Genomic DNA, 17,679 nt, shown 5'->3' with positions numbered 1-17,679 from the left:
GAACACTTCAAAACAGAAATTCTAATACTTTCTCTTAAAAGGTCAATTTTAACCTCACGAATAAAACATTTCAGAGGAATCCTGAGAATCAAGCAAAAAATATCACTATCAGTTTTAAAAAGATCTTGATAATGAATATAAGATGAATAGGCTAAGTATATATGTGTGTTTTGTGTGTACAAAGTAATAAAAAACTTACAAGAAATATAAATATAACATATAAACATGTGTGCAAATGTATATACAAAAACATTCTTGAAAACCGGAAGTCCTATTTCTTAACAAGAAAAGAAATAAAGTTGAAACTGATTAAAAGATTTTTAAACAATTAAAGGTTCTTTTTATTTTCTAACATTCACCCTGTATTGTATGAAAGCAAAATTTTTACAAACAATACATCAACTCTCCATTGGTCCTAAGTGACATCAAGCTTAGTAGGCAAAGAAGTTCAAATGGACATAAAGAAATCAACAGGTTAAGTCAGCTTGTACAGTGAAGGGAAAGTAAAAAATTAATTTCTATGAAATTCCATAAAATTCCATCCCCTCTCACAACACCAAATAGTAAAAGCAGAAGGAAATATTTACCTCTTTACCATCTCAAAAGTGGTAAGAGGCAAAGTTTTCAAACACAGGCACTAAAATATACTTGGAAATATAACTCATAAAGAACATATTTATATGCACAAATGGATTAACTGAGCTTCTTCACCAAGAAAATTTATGTTTTATTAAAGCAGTACAGGCACACACAGTGTCTGGTAATTTTTTCTATTACAGATTTGCACGCTTGTATGAGCACAGTTGAAACTGTTCCAATGTATGTGGTTCTACTGAATCTGAGCTATAATCAGAAAAAGACATAGTCCAAAAAGGATTCTGTTACACTCTTGCCACCTTACTCTCTATATAATTCCTCAAATGAAAAAAGATTGTCATGCATGTAACAGTCTCCACTTCAGAGCCATTATACTGACAAATGGCTTCTGTGTTTTGTAAATGATTTTTGATTGCTATAAATATTTCAGGATCTTGTAAGCTCCTTATTTTAAATTTGTTGAATTATTAAGAGTTTACTATTTTTAAATTACATTATTAGTAAATAATTCATTTAATTGCTTATGAGTATAGTCGTCAACCCACCTGCTTTCTGCATCTGCAGGGATATTCTTAGGGATAATTCCTTTTGGTAAAGTATATGTATCCCAAGGACTGACTTTGATAAACGTGGGACTTAATATTTACATAATTTCTTAAAATTTATGTAGTAAATTGTGTACATTCCTATTGTAACATTTGTAACAGGCTATATTCTTGAAGTTACAAGTTTAAATAAAAAGAACTTTGAATATCTGTCAAATGCACCTCTGAAACCTGTCAATTAATACAAAGTTATTCTAGCTACTTTGGCAACTCCAGCCTTCAGTTGTTTTCACTACTTTATTCCTTTGAGATGATAAAACCAACTAATTTCTTGTATTATTGCTCATTTTAATAACTAGCTATATATTAGAAATATCCCAACTAATTTATGGTGGTTTAATTCCAAAGATGATGACCACTGACACAGAACACAATCGGAGACAAAGTAGATGCAATACCACAGACTTACAGCCAAATGCCTCTTCATTACATGTGTTTAAGAGCAAACTAATGGAGCTTACTGTTCCCTGCCTTGTAAAAAAATCTATGGCTTGGCTGACAGCCTGTGGTTCTGCTTTACTGTGAGAATAACAATGGGGACAGAGGGCTTGAAAAGAGGAATAATTTGCCTAATTATGCATTACTTTTGTCCATTTCTCACAATTAAACTGTGATAACCACAGTTCTTTGGTACCTAACTATGCATATTCATGCAAAATATTTTCCCATGCCAAATCTACAGCTTATATTGTACATGAATAAGCCACAAGGAATACACAGGAAAAAATAAGAACTAAAAAGTATCATTAAAAATGTCATCAAAGGTCACTGAATTTGCTAAATTATTGTCTGATAGTCTTTAGAGAAAGATAGCCATGTCACAATTATGGATTCTTACTGAAATTCAGCCTGTGATAGAGCACATTACCTTCTGGAAACAGCACTCTAGAATTTTTGCATCATAAATGTAATTGGATCAAGATGATGGGTCCTTCCTAAAGATAAAGACTATCAGGTCTTGATTTGCTAATAATAAAGAAACATAATTCAAAGGCCCATTGACTAAACGCTATTCAAGAAAAAACTTCCAGTTACCTTGTTCATGACTTTAAATGTTTATTACAACAGAATATTCTTTGTTGAAATATAAAGTATTAATTTTACATTCAGAGTAATAAACTGTGCTGCCCTTCCCCATGGTAGCAAATTTTTGTTTATTCAGCAGTCTAGAGAACTCCTACTTCTTGAAATCTTATGCAGATTTGTCCCAAAAGAAATCCTATATATAAAACCAAGAAAAGTTACTTTGAAAAAGGCTAGATTATTGGTATATTCATATGTGTGTGGAAGTATACATAGAACATATGTATGCTTACCCTATTTAAGATCAGACTTTGCATTTAAATAGTTAAATGCAAATTAATTCAGAAAAGAAAACAATTGAAACAAATAGAAAGAAGTAACTGTGACTTTAAAGATGCTCATTATAAATTAAAAATTCTAATTAGAAATGTCTTCTACACTTATAATTTATTAACTGATTTTGATGGGATTGGTAATCCTCAATTTCTGAGGGTTACTGGCTGTATCCAAAAGGATTCATTCTTTCATTTTTTTAAAAATATTTAGCAATATTTTTTAAAATTCATAGACAGTCCTCCACACCTTAGAAATCTGTGTTAGATTCAGTATTTTCATTCATGGCATATGTCATTTGAATACCATACAAAACAGCGTGAATATTGCACGTGCTTTAAATAGCACTTATTCTTACGTAAAAATTCATCTTCACAATTGAAGCATTTGTATTTGGAAATAAATGTCCTGGAATTAGAGTTAAGTAATTGGACATTACTGCAAGTGTGCCTACAGCAAAATATATTTATCTTTAACATGATTTACATATTAGTTACAGATATGATCTACAGCTCTTAACTGAAGATCCATGACATATGGATTAATTTTGACTTCTATTAACATGTGAAATTCCCATTGGATGTACTTAAAGATATGCTCAGGGAATGACTTCAGCGATAAGATGACAGATTTGATTTTAACCATTTCCTTCTTAGTAAACAAACTTAGTCAGCCAAATCCCAAATATCTCAGTCCTTATGTTTACAGCCCATCCTGAACATGACACTGGCATATCCAAAGACTACCTGCTGACACACTTTGCAATTTGACCCGTGGTGTGCAGGTTTATAAAACAAAGGTAAATAAATAAATTTCCTCCCACCTGACACGGCTGCATGAAGGGAGGTGTGAGAGGCAAGAAGGGATCGGGCTGACCGCAAGAAGCAACAGTACATCTAGTGACCTTTTCTGTTCGCCGCCTGCTATTATCTTGCTGTTTGGCTGTAGGATAGTGGTTCAGAGCTGGCCAAACAAGACTATTAGCCAATGAACCCCCTCCGCTTTCTACTGGCATCCTGAGTCTACTACAGTTTGCAAGCATGCACCCTTCAGCTTTATACAGTACAAAGCACTGATCAAAGTCCCTCCAAACAGGCTGGGTTCAGGCTGTGCACTGGAATTTGAGCCCTTGTCAGTCATGTAGGAAGTCTGCTGGTTGGACACTTTCTGCACAGAAAACAGGCACTTTCTTAATTAGTATTGAGATTTGCCCTGCAGCAACATCAAAACCGGCATGAGGGAAAAAGCCAGACTCTCAGAAAAAAACCTGTATATTAAGCATCCAAACAACAGCTGGGCCTTGCTTGAATTTAATCATATGCAGGCAAAACACTTTGGGGTTAATCAAATGAAATAAACTGCTGAAATCAAGCATAGTACTTGAGTCTAGCCAAGAAAAACTAAATAATAAATGAAACCAAGTAAGAAAAGTCTTAGTAGAGGTCTACAAAATGCCAGAAAAATGCTATAACTTCCAAATGACAGATTTTGATATAGAGCAATATATCAAGTGAAAGCTTGATGAAAAAGGTAGAATTTCAGCCTGATAGGCTTTTAATGACACATGTAATACTGTCATCAACAGCCTTTTGTGGTGAAGCAAATACAGACACAAATAGTATTGAAATTAGATTAATAAGATGCTTTTCTTTTCATTTGCATAAAATATTTTAGCTCAGTTCTACCAAGGGAGGTGGTAAACATAAACTCAAGCCTGAGATGAACTGCAAAGCAACAGGATTTCTGGCTATTAATGGTTCCTTCTCCAGACTACAGTGAGGAAGAAAGTGCATCCCTTTTTCAGACAGTGAAATTTGGGGGAGTTTAGAACTAAGGCAATTATAATTGCATGTATAGCAAAAGCATCAGAAAGGAGTAATTTTCTGGTCAGCAAAGACACCATACAAGATACTATTCATACCTGCCTGTCAGGACCAGATATATCTATAGAGAAATACACAGAGTAACCCAACTTTTTTCTGCATAAAACTTATTGCTCATTCAGGGTTTAGCCTACTGCAGTACAAATGCATCTTCATAATGAGGGCCACACTAGTACTATTCATGCAGAGAATAAAATACATTTTTTTTTTCTTCTCTGAGAACAAATTCCAGCTTTTGTGATTAGGATTATTCCTCCTTTCAGTGCCAGGGGATGGTGAAGTACATCTCTTGGATTAAGAGATAAATCATAAATGAACATATACAGGTAAAGAATTGCTAAAAGGGTATAAGCTCATGAAAATTAGGAGATTATATGAATTTTTCGTAAGTTTGTCAAATTAAATCAAGTATATGTTAGTTCTTTATCAGTTTTATCAAACATATATAATCACTGGCATTTGAACATCTATTCTGCATTTAGACTAAATTTCAGAGGCCATATCACAATTAGAAGGTTGTACATACATTGTTTTCAAGATGGATTGTATTCCTTATGTCTAGATGATACTTAATGGAATGTATTTACTGAAAGTGCTCAAATGACTGACAGGATTAGTACTCACACATCTTAAGGACTCACTTTTGATCCTGTGGACTTATGTGGAAGTGTCCTTTTAATGCTCTACATCTTCAGTTCCAGAAATAGTAGAGAATGAACTCAGAACCAGGCTTATTGCGAAATACTTCTCAGTTCTTGGTTTGTAAAGTATATATCTCATGACAGCATCCCAAATAATATTTACTTATAATATCTTGTAATAGCTACCTTTTTTTGTAAGATTGTGTTCATCATGTAGGCATCTAAATCCCTTGTTCATGCCTGGAGAATTTGAAGCCATTAAGTTTCATGCTCCTGACAAGTTTAATTTTGAGGGAATTTCCACATGTTGGGGATTTGGAAAAAGGAAAGATTTCTCTGGTAGCATTTTAAAACCCCATGTGCTAAAAGGATCAGCTTTAGGGTCACTTATAGGTTTAGAGTTTAAGGACTGTCTCCATGGAGATGGATTAGAAGGTGTGTGACACAGTCAAAAGAATTTGATTAAATTAACCTATAACATATGGCATGCCTGCACATATATATAAGCAGACAAGCACATGGATTTACAAATGTGGTACTTATGGAAAGGCAAAACTAGATGCACATGTATATATTTTCAACTGTCCTTTTGAAAGCATTATACACCTCCAGTTAGATCAGGAGAAAAGCTATGGCCATTCTTACTGGGTGTTCAGAAGTTGAGAGGCTGGTACATGGCATCAGATGCTGAACCAACACAACATGAATTATGCAGATCAAATCCAACTTATTCCTCACCCACACAGCAGAATTAGCTTGAGTGAAAACCAAGCCAAAATGTAACTATCCATTTTTAGTTGGACTAAGTTTCTTCAAAATATGGACCAAATCAAATCGTAACTTGGAGCTGATTTTGAAAATTTGCCTGTTAATGTTATTGGGAACCAGTCTGTATGGTGCTTACTCCACACAAAAGAATACTGGCCAGAAATCTAATCAATGACTTCCAAATAACACTGGGGAGAAATTGGACACAATTTGCCCAAATGAACACAATAATGGTCTCATTGCCTCAGGTGCAGAGAAGAATACGCTACCATCCTCACTGTATTGTAGTTGTTACTACATTATACGCTACAGAATTGCTGGGGTGACTGGAAAAGGATGGAGCCTGAATATTGTCAACTTTCAACTCTCCCTTTCAACAACAGCAAGAAAGAATATGCTGGTACTTTCTGTTCAGAACTAGTGAAGAAGAGAAGGGCCAACTGCTGTTCTGCTGCAGAGTAAAGCGAGGCATAATACCAAGACCCTGAGTTATCCTCATCAGAGGGGGTCCCACAGCAGCTGTAGTCCAGGCACCTGAGCACAAGTCCACCAAAAGCAAATAATTTAGTCTTCTTGAAATGGTATCACTGCTTAGAATCACAGAATGGTTTGGGTTGGGAGGTCATCTAGTCTTCTAGTCCTTTAAAGGCCATCTAGTCCAATGCCCCAACGATGGGCAGGGACATCTTTCACTAAATCAAGGGCTTGCAGGAATCAAGATGACTCCTCTGGATAACACCAGCAGCTGCTACATAACAGGGCACTCAGAGTGGATATGGGGATGTCTGTGATTCGCAGACACAGCCACAGCCCACCTCCCTGTGATACCCACCACAAGGCAGAGCTGCTGCAGCCCTGCATTTTTGGTGGAAACAAAAGTTCCCTGTGGAGAGCAATGGACTTGCTAGCAAGCACGACTACCCGAGGCATGCTGGCTTAGCTCTTCTGACCTCTTGGTGTTGGTATTGGTTTGTTGCTTTCAAAATGGGTGAGTGAAGAATTGCCCAGTCTGGCAAATTTACAAACACTGCAGGACTCCAATATTGTTTGCTTCGTTAGTGCATTCTCATAACTCAGGACAGACTGGCAATTTCTACTGCTGTAGTGGTACAAACACCCACAGGTGTTTTGCAGGCACCTGAACAAAGCAGAAATTACTAAGAGTAGCTATTCCACATTGTCATGTGCAGCAGTCCTAAGAGAATAAGCAGCTTTCGCAACTAGAGATTATTCTTCCAACACATGAACACAGTACCACTTCATCAACTAAAATAATTTCTGGAAAATAATGGCGGTACTTCTAGATTTAAATACTTAGTACACGCACATTTCAAAGAAAGGCACACTATCGGTTGCCCAAGACATCAGGAAACTGCATTCATGAAATGCAAAATAATACTCTTGCAGCTGTATCTCAGCTTTCCTTGGGAATGGTAACTATAATTATATCCTGAACTGCATTTAAAAATCATGATACCACAGATTGTTCAGTAACCATCTGGTTACTTCATCTGAAACCATAGTAACTAGACAGGATTGTAGCTCACATTCCTTATCTGGCACTGTTTTCTGATAACATGTTCAATAACTGATATTACCAGTGTATGACAACTAGAAGGAACACGAGGGATCTGCCTGTAAAATATCGCAGTTGCCATTAGTTATATTTCAACACAGTTATTGCAGAATATGAGTTCTACATATCAATACGATTGTACAGTGTGCTTCCCTCCACATCTATCTGTGTTTTACAGGGTTTGTCTTTGTGAAATGAAACTATAATGACTTCTATGAGAATCTGCACTTCACGCCCTTTACTTTTGTGCTATTTTTTTTAACTGATTCTGAGAAAAGAGTGAAACTGAACTGGATAGGACTGATGTCACATCCAAACTCTCATTTCCATTTCCATTGCATTCAATTACAAAATTTCCTCTGCCTGAAGCTGAGGCAATAACGTTAATGAAACAAATAATTTAACCCCTCCCAAAAAAAAAATAGTAAAAGTTTCCCAGACCATGTTTTGGCACTTGAATTAAGTAAGAGCTCTCAGCCAGTCTGATAATTTATTCTCTGATAGTTTATGATCGCAAGCAAAAATACTTACATTTGCTGAAAGCTGAGATGTAAGGGTAGCAACTTTCTCTTGTGATGCAACCAGTTCTCTCCGTAGTTTCTGAATTTGCTACAAGAAAAAAAGACTGCTGTCAGTATTTAAAAATTTCCTTTGGTTGGTTTTTTTTGTTAGTTTTGTTTTATTAAGGGATCACTAATAGGTTTACAATGTCTTAGTTTCACAGTTTAATCTCAGAACTATTAAAAAATACAAATTATTAAAAGTTGGCACTTAGTGCTGCTCAGACAGTTTTCTTGCACTTAACCAGTGTATGAGCTAGGATCCCAGCTAAGAGAGGACATATGGGCAAATGCTTAATTACTTTAGAGGTACAGTCTTCTGTTTGCACATGTAAATGTCATGGTTTTTTTTACCAAATCCCTTAAGTCACAAACATATCCTTATTGCAATCAATGACAGCAACCTTGGATGAGGCCTGAAATTATGAAGCACAACAGAATTTGAGTGAAGTTCGATTTGCTTGACTGCAGGAGTGATGCAACCAACATATGTTAAATGTCTACATTAGACTCAGATGAAGTGCCAAACGGTACTCCCTCACTGCCTGGCATGAAGAAGGCTTTGAGGACTGCTTCAGACACAGATTTTTGCTTCATGGATATATCTAAAATTAGATGAAGTGCAGTAATATATATTTTTTTCTATAGCACAGTACTTTCTACAGTCCCTGCAAGTCAAACACGTAGCCACTTTAATCCTTATACGTCTTTCAAAAACTTGCTTGCCAATGTAAAAAAAAAAGGTAGCTTTGAGTGTGCTTGTTGAGATGAAAATAAACTTAACTTAAGGCTCCTGTATCCTTTTGTGAAAAATAGAATTCTTAAGAAAAATATCTGTTCATATTTCAGCTAGGATTGATATCTAGCATGAAGCTAATACATTATTTTAAGCTCATTTAACCTTATCTGAGATGTCATGGGGGCTCCAAGTACTGTCCTGAACTTAAGCACAGCATGGAGTTTCACTTTGAAACCCCTTTCATATTCAGACATAAAAGAAATTAGGACAGACTGGAGAAGTAAAAAGTCTAAAACTAGTCTAGGAAAGGGATCACATAACATTCACTAGTAAAGACTGTTGCAGTACTTTAATTTTATGACTCTCATGAAAACCAACAGGGAATATTACACAAGATTTAAGAATGAACAAGTTCCTGCACATCTATGATACAAAAATAGCCAGGTAATTTACAATAGCTTGGAGCAAATGAGACAAACTATTGAGTTGTTTTCCACCCTGCACTGTCACTATTCTTTTTCCAAGTTTTCTCTTTGGTTTTCAATAGCAATTATTTGACCTTCATTCTTAAGATATGCTTTCATCATATTCCTGTAACTATACAAAGACAGTTCTCACAAAGTAATGTTCAACATCTCCTGCAAGAGCATCACTGAGCAGGCCTAGATACTAAGAAAACATCACGTAGAAATACATAAGGAAGAAATGTTGTTTCACTTCTATATACGGCCCTTTATAAAGGGCAATGAAATGAGGAACTGTCATTTACAGTACTGAGCTATGACACGCTGCTTTAGTTCCTTTGCTTTGACTTTCAGAGAAAGAACTTAGAAAATTCAGGTAGAAATTATATTGAAATATACCATGGCAAGTAAGGAAGAATATGCTTATTTCTACAAATTCCTCAAAATATCTTTGAGTTGACTTTTTCTCTGATTAGAGTAGTAAAAATAGGAACAGTGTAAATGCAGGAGCTGGAAGGCATGTAGCTCTGTGAAGTTGAGGTCCGCTCCCTGGTGCTGCATTTTATTGCTGATACTCCTTGGGACCCTTTTAATACAACAAGGACTACATTTTTGAGAAAGGCTGTAATTGTATCCAGCTGCTGACCTGTGCTTGCCACCCATTCTTACACACTGTGAGGAGAAAGAAGCTGTTCTCCATGTCATATTTGATTTATATCTGAAATCAATCTGTATTGCTCCAAAATCCATCAAAGTGGTCAGTTTCTGAAACTTAATATGATGCAAAATGTAACAGAGACAAGTTCAAAGTGAACATTTGAAGCATTTTTCTCCTGAAAGGCAGCACATTACCTTGAATTGCACAGTCCCTTAGATCCAGTACAGAGTGGCATTAAGTCTGAAATTGGACATATCACTACTCCTCCACTTTCATCAATTCTTTTCACCTTTTCAGAACCTCAGCCAGCAGGCATTCTTCAGCACAATTCTAAGAAAACACTTCTAGTGCACTAGAAGCCGCATACTCTTTAAGAAGTGGTGCAAAGAGGGTATATTTTTCCCAGTGACTCAGCAGTATAACCATGGCAGGTAAAAAATAAACTTTAAAATACTATAATGCAATACATAAAAATAAAAATGAAGAAAAGTTCTTACCTCTGAATGTGCCTTTTCTTCTGCCTGGAAGAAAACAAAGAAGAAATGGCTTAGAAACTGACTGCAGCGTAATTGCCGTAATAGAAAATAAAAGCCAGCTACACTGAAGTGAAATGAATAGCTTCACGGATCCATTACATTTAAGAAAAGTATGCAGTAAAAACAATAAATGGAATTCTTTTCAACTTAATTGGCAAAGCTCCAGCTGAAACCCCAAAGAGATTCCCAGCACACATGAAACAGTGGATAGAGGGAGAACAGGAATAGAACTGCAGAAAGTGCAGCTACATTTCTAAGATACAAAAGAAAATTTGCTATGCTGTCACTGCAGGGACTTCAGTTTGTTCCAGCAGACTTTTACACTGTAATGTTTATTATGGATCCTGGACTTGTGGTTTTCTTTACCATATACAAAGCAATAGTCCTAATAGACTAAACCTTACTAAGAGAAGTTGACAGCACACCAGTGAAACAAATACGGGGAGAAAGGTAAGGGGAGACAGTTAGTTGCACTTTAAAATAATTTCTTTCATACAGAGTACTGACTAAAATATAAAGGGCTATTAAGGCATGTTAAAAGTTTCATCTTAGAGTTAATAATAATATTTAATTGATATGTATTTTATAATGATGCCATTTACTCTGTTGTCTTTTTCAACAAGCTAAGAAACTAAATTATTGCAAGGCACAACTTTGAAAGTCACTAAATTTGTAAGCATGGGAGTAGTCTAATGTAGAAGGGACTTGGTGGACAGAAGAATGTTCCTTCAGTGGGATTCTAATGCAAAGGAATAGTGTGCCATAAGATAGGAACCATCTCATAAAATAAAATAAGAATCAGTTAATGTACTGGAAATCAATCCACCCTATGATTTGAGGTGGCCCAAGTTCAGAGAAGCAGTGTAATATTGTCTTGAAGAGAAGCAAGCAGTAAAACAAAAATGTGAGTAGAAGAATTAACTGCAGATAGCACCAGAAAGGCAAAGAAAACTCAAGACAGGAGTTCCTTAGAAGATTCCCTGGCATCAGGCAGTATCCATGTTATTAAAAATTAATATGTGCTGTTGGAATTTTAATAATTTATTATAGAAATGTTTTCTTTACCTGGCATACAGGGAGAATATTTCTAGAAAATGCCTCTTTCCATGTATCATTATCTGTTAACAGTCACTGAGAAAAGACTGCAGTGTTATAGTATTTCCCCGTGCAACACTTAGAACGACTCTTGGCTGAAACTACTGTAATACCTGGTACATCACTACATGGGAATATTTAGTATTATGATTGTATTATTTACCAGCACTGATGTGGTACACATATTGATACTAACTTGCTGATCTATGTTTGCAAAAAGGAGATCTGCCTACAGGAAAAATTGAAATTCTGTTCTCATTATACATAGTTCATGTAAAGCCACAGAGGGATCAGAAAAAGACCATGTGCCCTTGTGAATTCTCCAGTGCCAAGAAAAACAAAAAGAAAATAAAAATTGAGGGTTGGTGAGCTTTTCCTGAAACTGGCACATGGGGATACGGTCCCTCATCCTTAGACCACTGCCACCCAGACGGAGGCAGCGCTACGTGTTATTACCAGATTACTCTTTCACTGTACAAAGAAACATTTCCCCTCTCACAGAGTTCAGCAAGGTGGTTCCCACAAGTCAACTTTTGTGGGTAGTGGAACAGGTAAACAAAAGACAAAGAAGAGGATTCTGGGCATACTCAACTTAAAAAAATAAAATCTCACAACCAAATACATCTGAGAAGTTTTTTCTTAACTGTTCATGCTTATACCATTGTAACCCAGATCTCAGCTTTTGGTTCAGAATAATCTAGAAGGAAATAATTTTGGGTTTTTTTGCCATCATATCCACGCATCCCATTTTTGCAAGGATTCTTTTTTTTCTTTTTCTTGGAGACTTAAAATACTAACATTCAAATTATGTGTCCTTACATATCTCCTTTGAACTTGGCTTAGCACGGTTAATAAAGTCTAGGGATTCTAACTGTAGCTAAAGCTGAAAGCCAGTGTGAGAAATATAGCAATTAACTATGTGCAAATTGCAGTGTCTCACCTACTGAGCAGGAGGAGATGAAAATTGCAGGAAGTCTGTCAGTCTGTCATACTTTATACTACCGTGTGTTTTTCAACTTCTCTGAGAGCTAGATATATTCACTGTCAAAACTGAACCAATATTTCAGTCCTACAGTACACTAAGGTCTCTTACATGCCATAATTTTCTGCAAAACCAAATGTTTTTCTCCCTACATGTGTATCTCTACAAGCTAGATTTTCAATCTATTCAAGTAAGTCCTGAAAATCTGAACACAAATCAAGGAGAAAGTCAATAAATACAGAAAATATTACTGAACACAGAACTTCTGTCTCATTGGACTTATTCATTGCAATGGCAGCAAATCATGAGATGTTTTTCTGATTCTCATATTCTAATTCTCAAAGAAGCAATCTTCAGAGAATAATTTCAAGATTTTCAGATATCCTCTGGTAATAACACATAAAGATCTTCATCTGTATTTGGTGCTTTGTCTGAATATCTTCTATGATTAGGCTGCAGAAAAACACTAGCACCAAGGATTAAGGCAATGCTTGAGAAATCTGATAAATATATTTGACTGAAATACTTATTGAAAACGAGCCACTTTGGAATTCCTCCTTATTGATCATGGTTTGCTTAAGTAAGGTAAAAATGCTCTTGTACTCCTCCTTGGATCTATAAATAGTTGTGAGTTACACGATCCATAACCCTATGAAGCTATCTCTTTCTGGAGGAACTGGGGCACTGCACCATATCACCGAACAATGAAACATTGTTCTCTGCTTTCAGCTGGTGTGATACCAGTTGATGACCTTTTATGTTTCTATGTTCCATTTGTGCATCATCTTCTGATTGATTGCTGAAAAGTTTAAACTTTTTTCACAGGATGAGAGGGATTAAGCAGAGGAAATATTGATAAAAAGCCCCATCCTTAAAGGTCAGTTCTAGTATTTTGTCAGACTAATTCCTTTCTTGCCCTTTACAGATTTTTCTGTAACTTCCATTATCTTCTATATATAATACATAACTTATGGTGCAGGGCTTACCTGTAATGTGAATTCACAATTCTCAGTTAGATAGTTCAGAAGATTAGACTTACATTATGAATTTGAGTAAACAGTTTAAAGTTTGTTTGCAGGAAAAATACCATTCTTTAATATTGTGGGGTTTAGGAAATGCTGCCAAGATACTTGGTAATCTTGAATGATAGCAGGTTATACAAATAGTAAGTATTAGTAAAGTCTTGCTACATTACATAACATCAGAGCAGAGGAATTTCAGACTTATTGACTGATTGGGTGCTTAAAGCATCCTGTGTCACTTTATAATTTGATTTTTATCATCTATCAGTTTCATAACAGTCTTCTAAATCTTGATATCAAAGCTTTTATTATAACTTTGGACACTGCACCCCTGCAAACTGATAATAGCATCCCAGAGACAGGGAAATAGTAGTAAAGATTTTTCAACTACCGAAACATAAGTAAAAAGCTCTGCTTTGAATGTTAACTATATTTCATATGCAGCTAGTTCATATGCACTTTCTACCCCTTCAAAATAACTCAGGACTTGTTTGGACTGGAACGGTTTTTAACTCGGTGCTTAAGGCCTGGACAGACCTGTGTACCTGATGTTTTAGACATGCCCTTGTATAGACCTTTTTATGATTAAACAGAACTAGGAGAGGTACCATTGCAGTAGACATTGTGCATGGACGCAACCTACTTTCCAAGCTAACACAATTTTAGCACTGAGCTACGAAATCTACAAATTTGTCAGACTGCATGGGCTTGGTATTCCCAGGCAAAAACTGGTTTTGGCTCTGGAGTGAGAAGTTCATGTTATTCCCATGTCAGTCCATGTCTGCTGACACTACTCAACACCTGAAAATATGGAGAGGAGACAGACTATTCATGAAAGCAGATTAGTGTGTTGCTTTCCCACGAAAAAGCATGTAACTGTAGTTAGCAAACAGGTTGCAAAGCAACTGTTGTGCATCACCCAGGGAATGTCACAACATGTTTAACTCCTCCTCTATGGATGATTTCTTTTTAGTAGAACAAATTATGCAGAAGGCCTCAACAAAAATACCAAAACTATAAAACAGAGGAAAAAAAAAATCAAACCCAGGACTTCTGTTTGAGCTAGAATGCAATTATTACTCAGTATAATTAACCTAATTAATTAAGATCAATTTTTTTTTAAAGACACTCTTCTCTTGGGAAATAACATCTAAGTACTGCCATTTGCAACAAAGATGACTAGACATTTAAAATTCAAATTGTTATCTTTCTTATATCAAGGCAACCTTATGTTTTTCAAGAGGTGCACTTCTAACACTGACAGGACAAAAACACTTTATAAAATGTGCAATTAGAAAATTAGCTGAAAACAGGAAAATTCACTCAAAATTATCAACTATAGCAGCATAAGGACCTCCACTTTAAGGCAGACCATTACCTTCCCTTTAGCTTTCAAAATACACATTAAGTAATTTTAAGCAATTCTAAGCAAATTACATAAAAAGATGAAAATAATGTATTCTAAAATAGCATGACAGTATAACTAAAGTTGAAAATAAATGTTACTGTTCTATTGCCGTATAATTTTAATCCTTTTAAAGCATTTAATCCTCAAAGCATTGAAAATTTCATGAACAATGAACAAGAAAAGAAACAGGCAAAATTTTTTTCTAAAATATCAATACTCACCGTAGAATAGAGAGAGGATGTGCTGGAGACAAGTGATAATGAGGACCCATGTACTTTAAAAAAAAAGGAAAACGACATGAAATATTGACAAAAGCATAAAACTTCCCCCACATAGCTCAGTAACTAAACATCTTTTTAAAATGAGATCCAATCTTTCACAAAGAGCAACTATGAGCTGTTAGAATAGAAAAACTATTGATATTTTTTCCTGCACTTAGAAAGATTGTTCTATATAAAAAAAAAAAAAAGCACCCTTTTCTGTATATGAGGTAGGAGAGCGAGCCAGTGAGATTCAGTATTATTATCAGCAAACCAAGCGTCATTTTTGCAGTTCTGACAACAAATCACTTGATAAATACACTCTGGAAAAAACAGATGAGTTGTTTGTACATCTGTTCAAAGGTGAGCAAACTTATTTTAATAAGAGACTATGCTTTGCAAAAGAGTTCACATTTCCCTGGGTGAGCTCTCAGGCTCTCCTCAGTTGGTTTCTCCCCTCAGCACAATGCAGACTCCTGCATCCTGGCATTTGTAGTCTGCGTGAAGGAGTTACTGAGAGAGGTAGTGCCATATTTCAACTAATCTTCAGTACAGCCAGTCTCAAGAACATCAAGTGAAGATGAAAGACTTCAATTCAAAAATCACCACCGCTGGCCTCTCTGAAAATGGCATTGAAAACTAAACTGAGACAAAATCATAGAATCATAGAATAACCAGGTTGGAAGAGACCCACCGGATCATCGAGTCCAACCATTCCTATCAAACACTAAACCATGCCCCTCAGCTCTTCGTCCACCCATGCCTTAAACACCTCCAGGGAAGGTGAATCAACCACCTCTCTGGGTAGCCTGTTCCAGTGTCCAATGACCATTTCTGTGAAATATTTTTTCCTAATGTCCAGCCTAAATCTCCCCTGGCGGAGCTTGAGGCCATTCCCTCTTGTCCTGTCCCCTGTCCCATGGGAGAAGAGGCCAGCACCCTCCTCTCTACAACCTCCTTTCAGGTAGTTATAGAGAGCAATGAGGTCTCCCCTCAGCCTCCTCTTCTCAAGGCTAAACAACCCCAGCTCTCTCAGCCGCTCCTCATAAGGCCTGTTCTCCAGCCCCCTCACCAGCTTTGTTGCTCTTCTCTGGACTCACTCCAGAGCCTCAACATCCTTCTTGTGGTGAGGGGCCCAGAACTGAACACAGGATTCGAGGAGCGGTCTCACCAGTGCTGAGTACAGAGGGAGAATAACCTCTCTGGACCTGCTGGTCACACCGTTCCTGATAGAAGCCAAGATGCCATTGGCCTTCTTGGCCACCTGGGCACACTGCTGGCTCATGTTCAGTCGCTGTCAACCAACACACCCAGGTCCCTCTCCTCCAGGCAGCTTTCTAGACAGACTTCTCCTAGTCTGTAGCACTGCACAGGGTTGCTGTGCCCCAAGTGCAGGACCCGGCACTTGGCCTCGTTAAACGTCATGCCATTGGACTCAGCCCAGTGGTCCAGCCTGTTCAGATCCCTTTGCAGAGCCTCCCTACCCTCCAGCAGATTGACACTTCCACCCAGCTTAGTGTTGTCCGCAAACTTGCTAAGGGTGCACTCGATGCCTTCATCCAGGTCATTGATAAAGACATTGAACAGGGCTGGACCCAGCACTGAGCCCTGGGGAACCCCACTTGGGGTCCCTTCTGCTTCTGATTACTCTACTGAGGATGGATACACTAACAGAGAGTTTTAAAGAAGACTCTTTCTTTCTTTCTTTCTTTTCTTTTTTTTGTTTCAATAGAAATTTGTTTACTATTTATAATACGCCAGGATTTGGCAAATAAATTATTTTCTTTTATCTGTATTCCAAATTGACAATATAAGAATATTTGGATTAGCCAGACAGACTTTAACTCTATTTGTGTAACTGGGTAAATAGTTGCCACAAATATGTGGCACACTGACCATTGAAAACCTGTTACTTTCATCTAACTCTGATTTTCAGCCTCTGCTTTAAATCTCTCATCTAAACTCCCATTTTGCTCCTGTACATTGTGGCTCTATTCATTGCCTCACTTCTTTCACTATAAGCTTTCTCAGAGCTTGTATCTTAAATAAAATACATTTGACCTTCCAGCAGCATAATTTCATGTTAATCTCTAATGACCATAAACTGCTGAAAACTGTTTATTATTGCTGCACTGACTTTCATTTACTCAAGTTGATCACGGTTATGCACTCAGCTGGATATGAAACATGACCGATGAAAAAGCTTTCATCAAAGCCACTAGTGACCTATTATTGAAATTCTAGATTTATCACCTCTTTTTCTATGCATAAATTATTTGCCTTGTTTTCTTTATTATTATACCAACGTTTCCTCTGATAATTCTCCTGCTTCTCAGCAAAAGGTCTGTAGTTATCTCTGTCCTTGAATTACATGATATGCTACTGTGCAGTCAGGCATCCTCTCTGTGCTGACAACTCACAGCTTGATCTGTCCTGCACCCTGCTGCTAGTATTACATACCCAGATGTCTGCCTGACATATCATCTAAAATACAGAAGAACAAATTGAAAAGTAAAAGTATTAGTTGCC

The 17,679-nt window shown here is 36.7% G+C and overlaps 1 protein-coding gene across 11 annotated transcripts in view; it reads right to left on the bottom strand.

The window, feature by feature from the left end:
* NAV3 (neuron navigator 3) overlaps positions 1-17,679 on the bottom strand; it is a 563,826-nt gene that overhangs the window by 32,478 nt on the left and 513,669 nt on the right. For all 11 annotated transcript variants that reach the window (XM_069858034.1, XM_069858023.1, XM_069858043.1 and 8 more), the window contains 3 exons: positions 15,112-15,164; positions 10,345-10,368; positions 7,958-8,035 (listed from right to left, as the gene is read on the bottom strand). In XM_069858034.1, coding sequence (XP_069714135.1) covers positions 7,958-8,035; positions 10,345-10,368; positions 15,112-15,164 — 155 coding nt within the window. The remainder of the gene's footprint in view (positions 1-7,957; positions 8,036-10,344; positions 10,369-15,111; positions 15,165-17,679) is intronic.

This window comes from Phaenicophaeus curvirostris, chromosome 1, assembly GCF_032191515.1.
Source record: "Phaenicophaeus curvirostris isolate KB17595 chromosome 1, BPBGC_Pcur_1.0, whole genome shotgun sequence".
Classification (NCBI taxonomy): Eukaryota; Metazoa; Chordata; class Aves; order Cuculiformes; family Cuculidae; genus Phaenicophaeus; species Phaenicophaeus curvirostris.
This window is presented reverse-complemented; position numbering and strand designations above follow the sequence as displayed.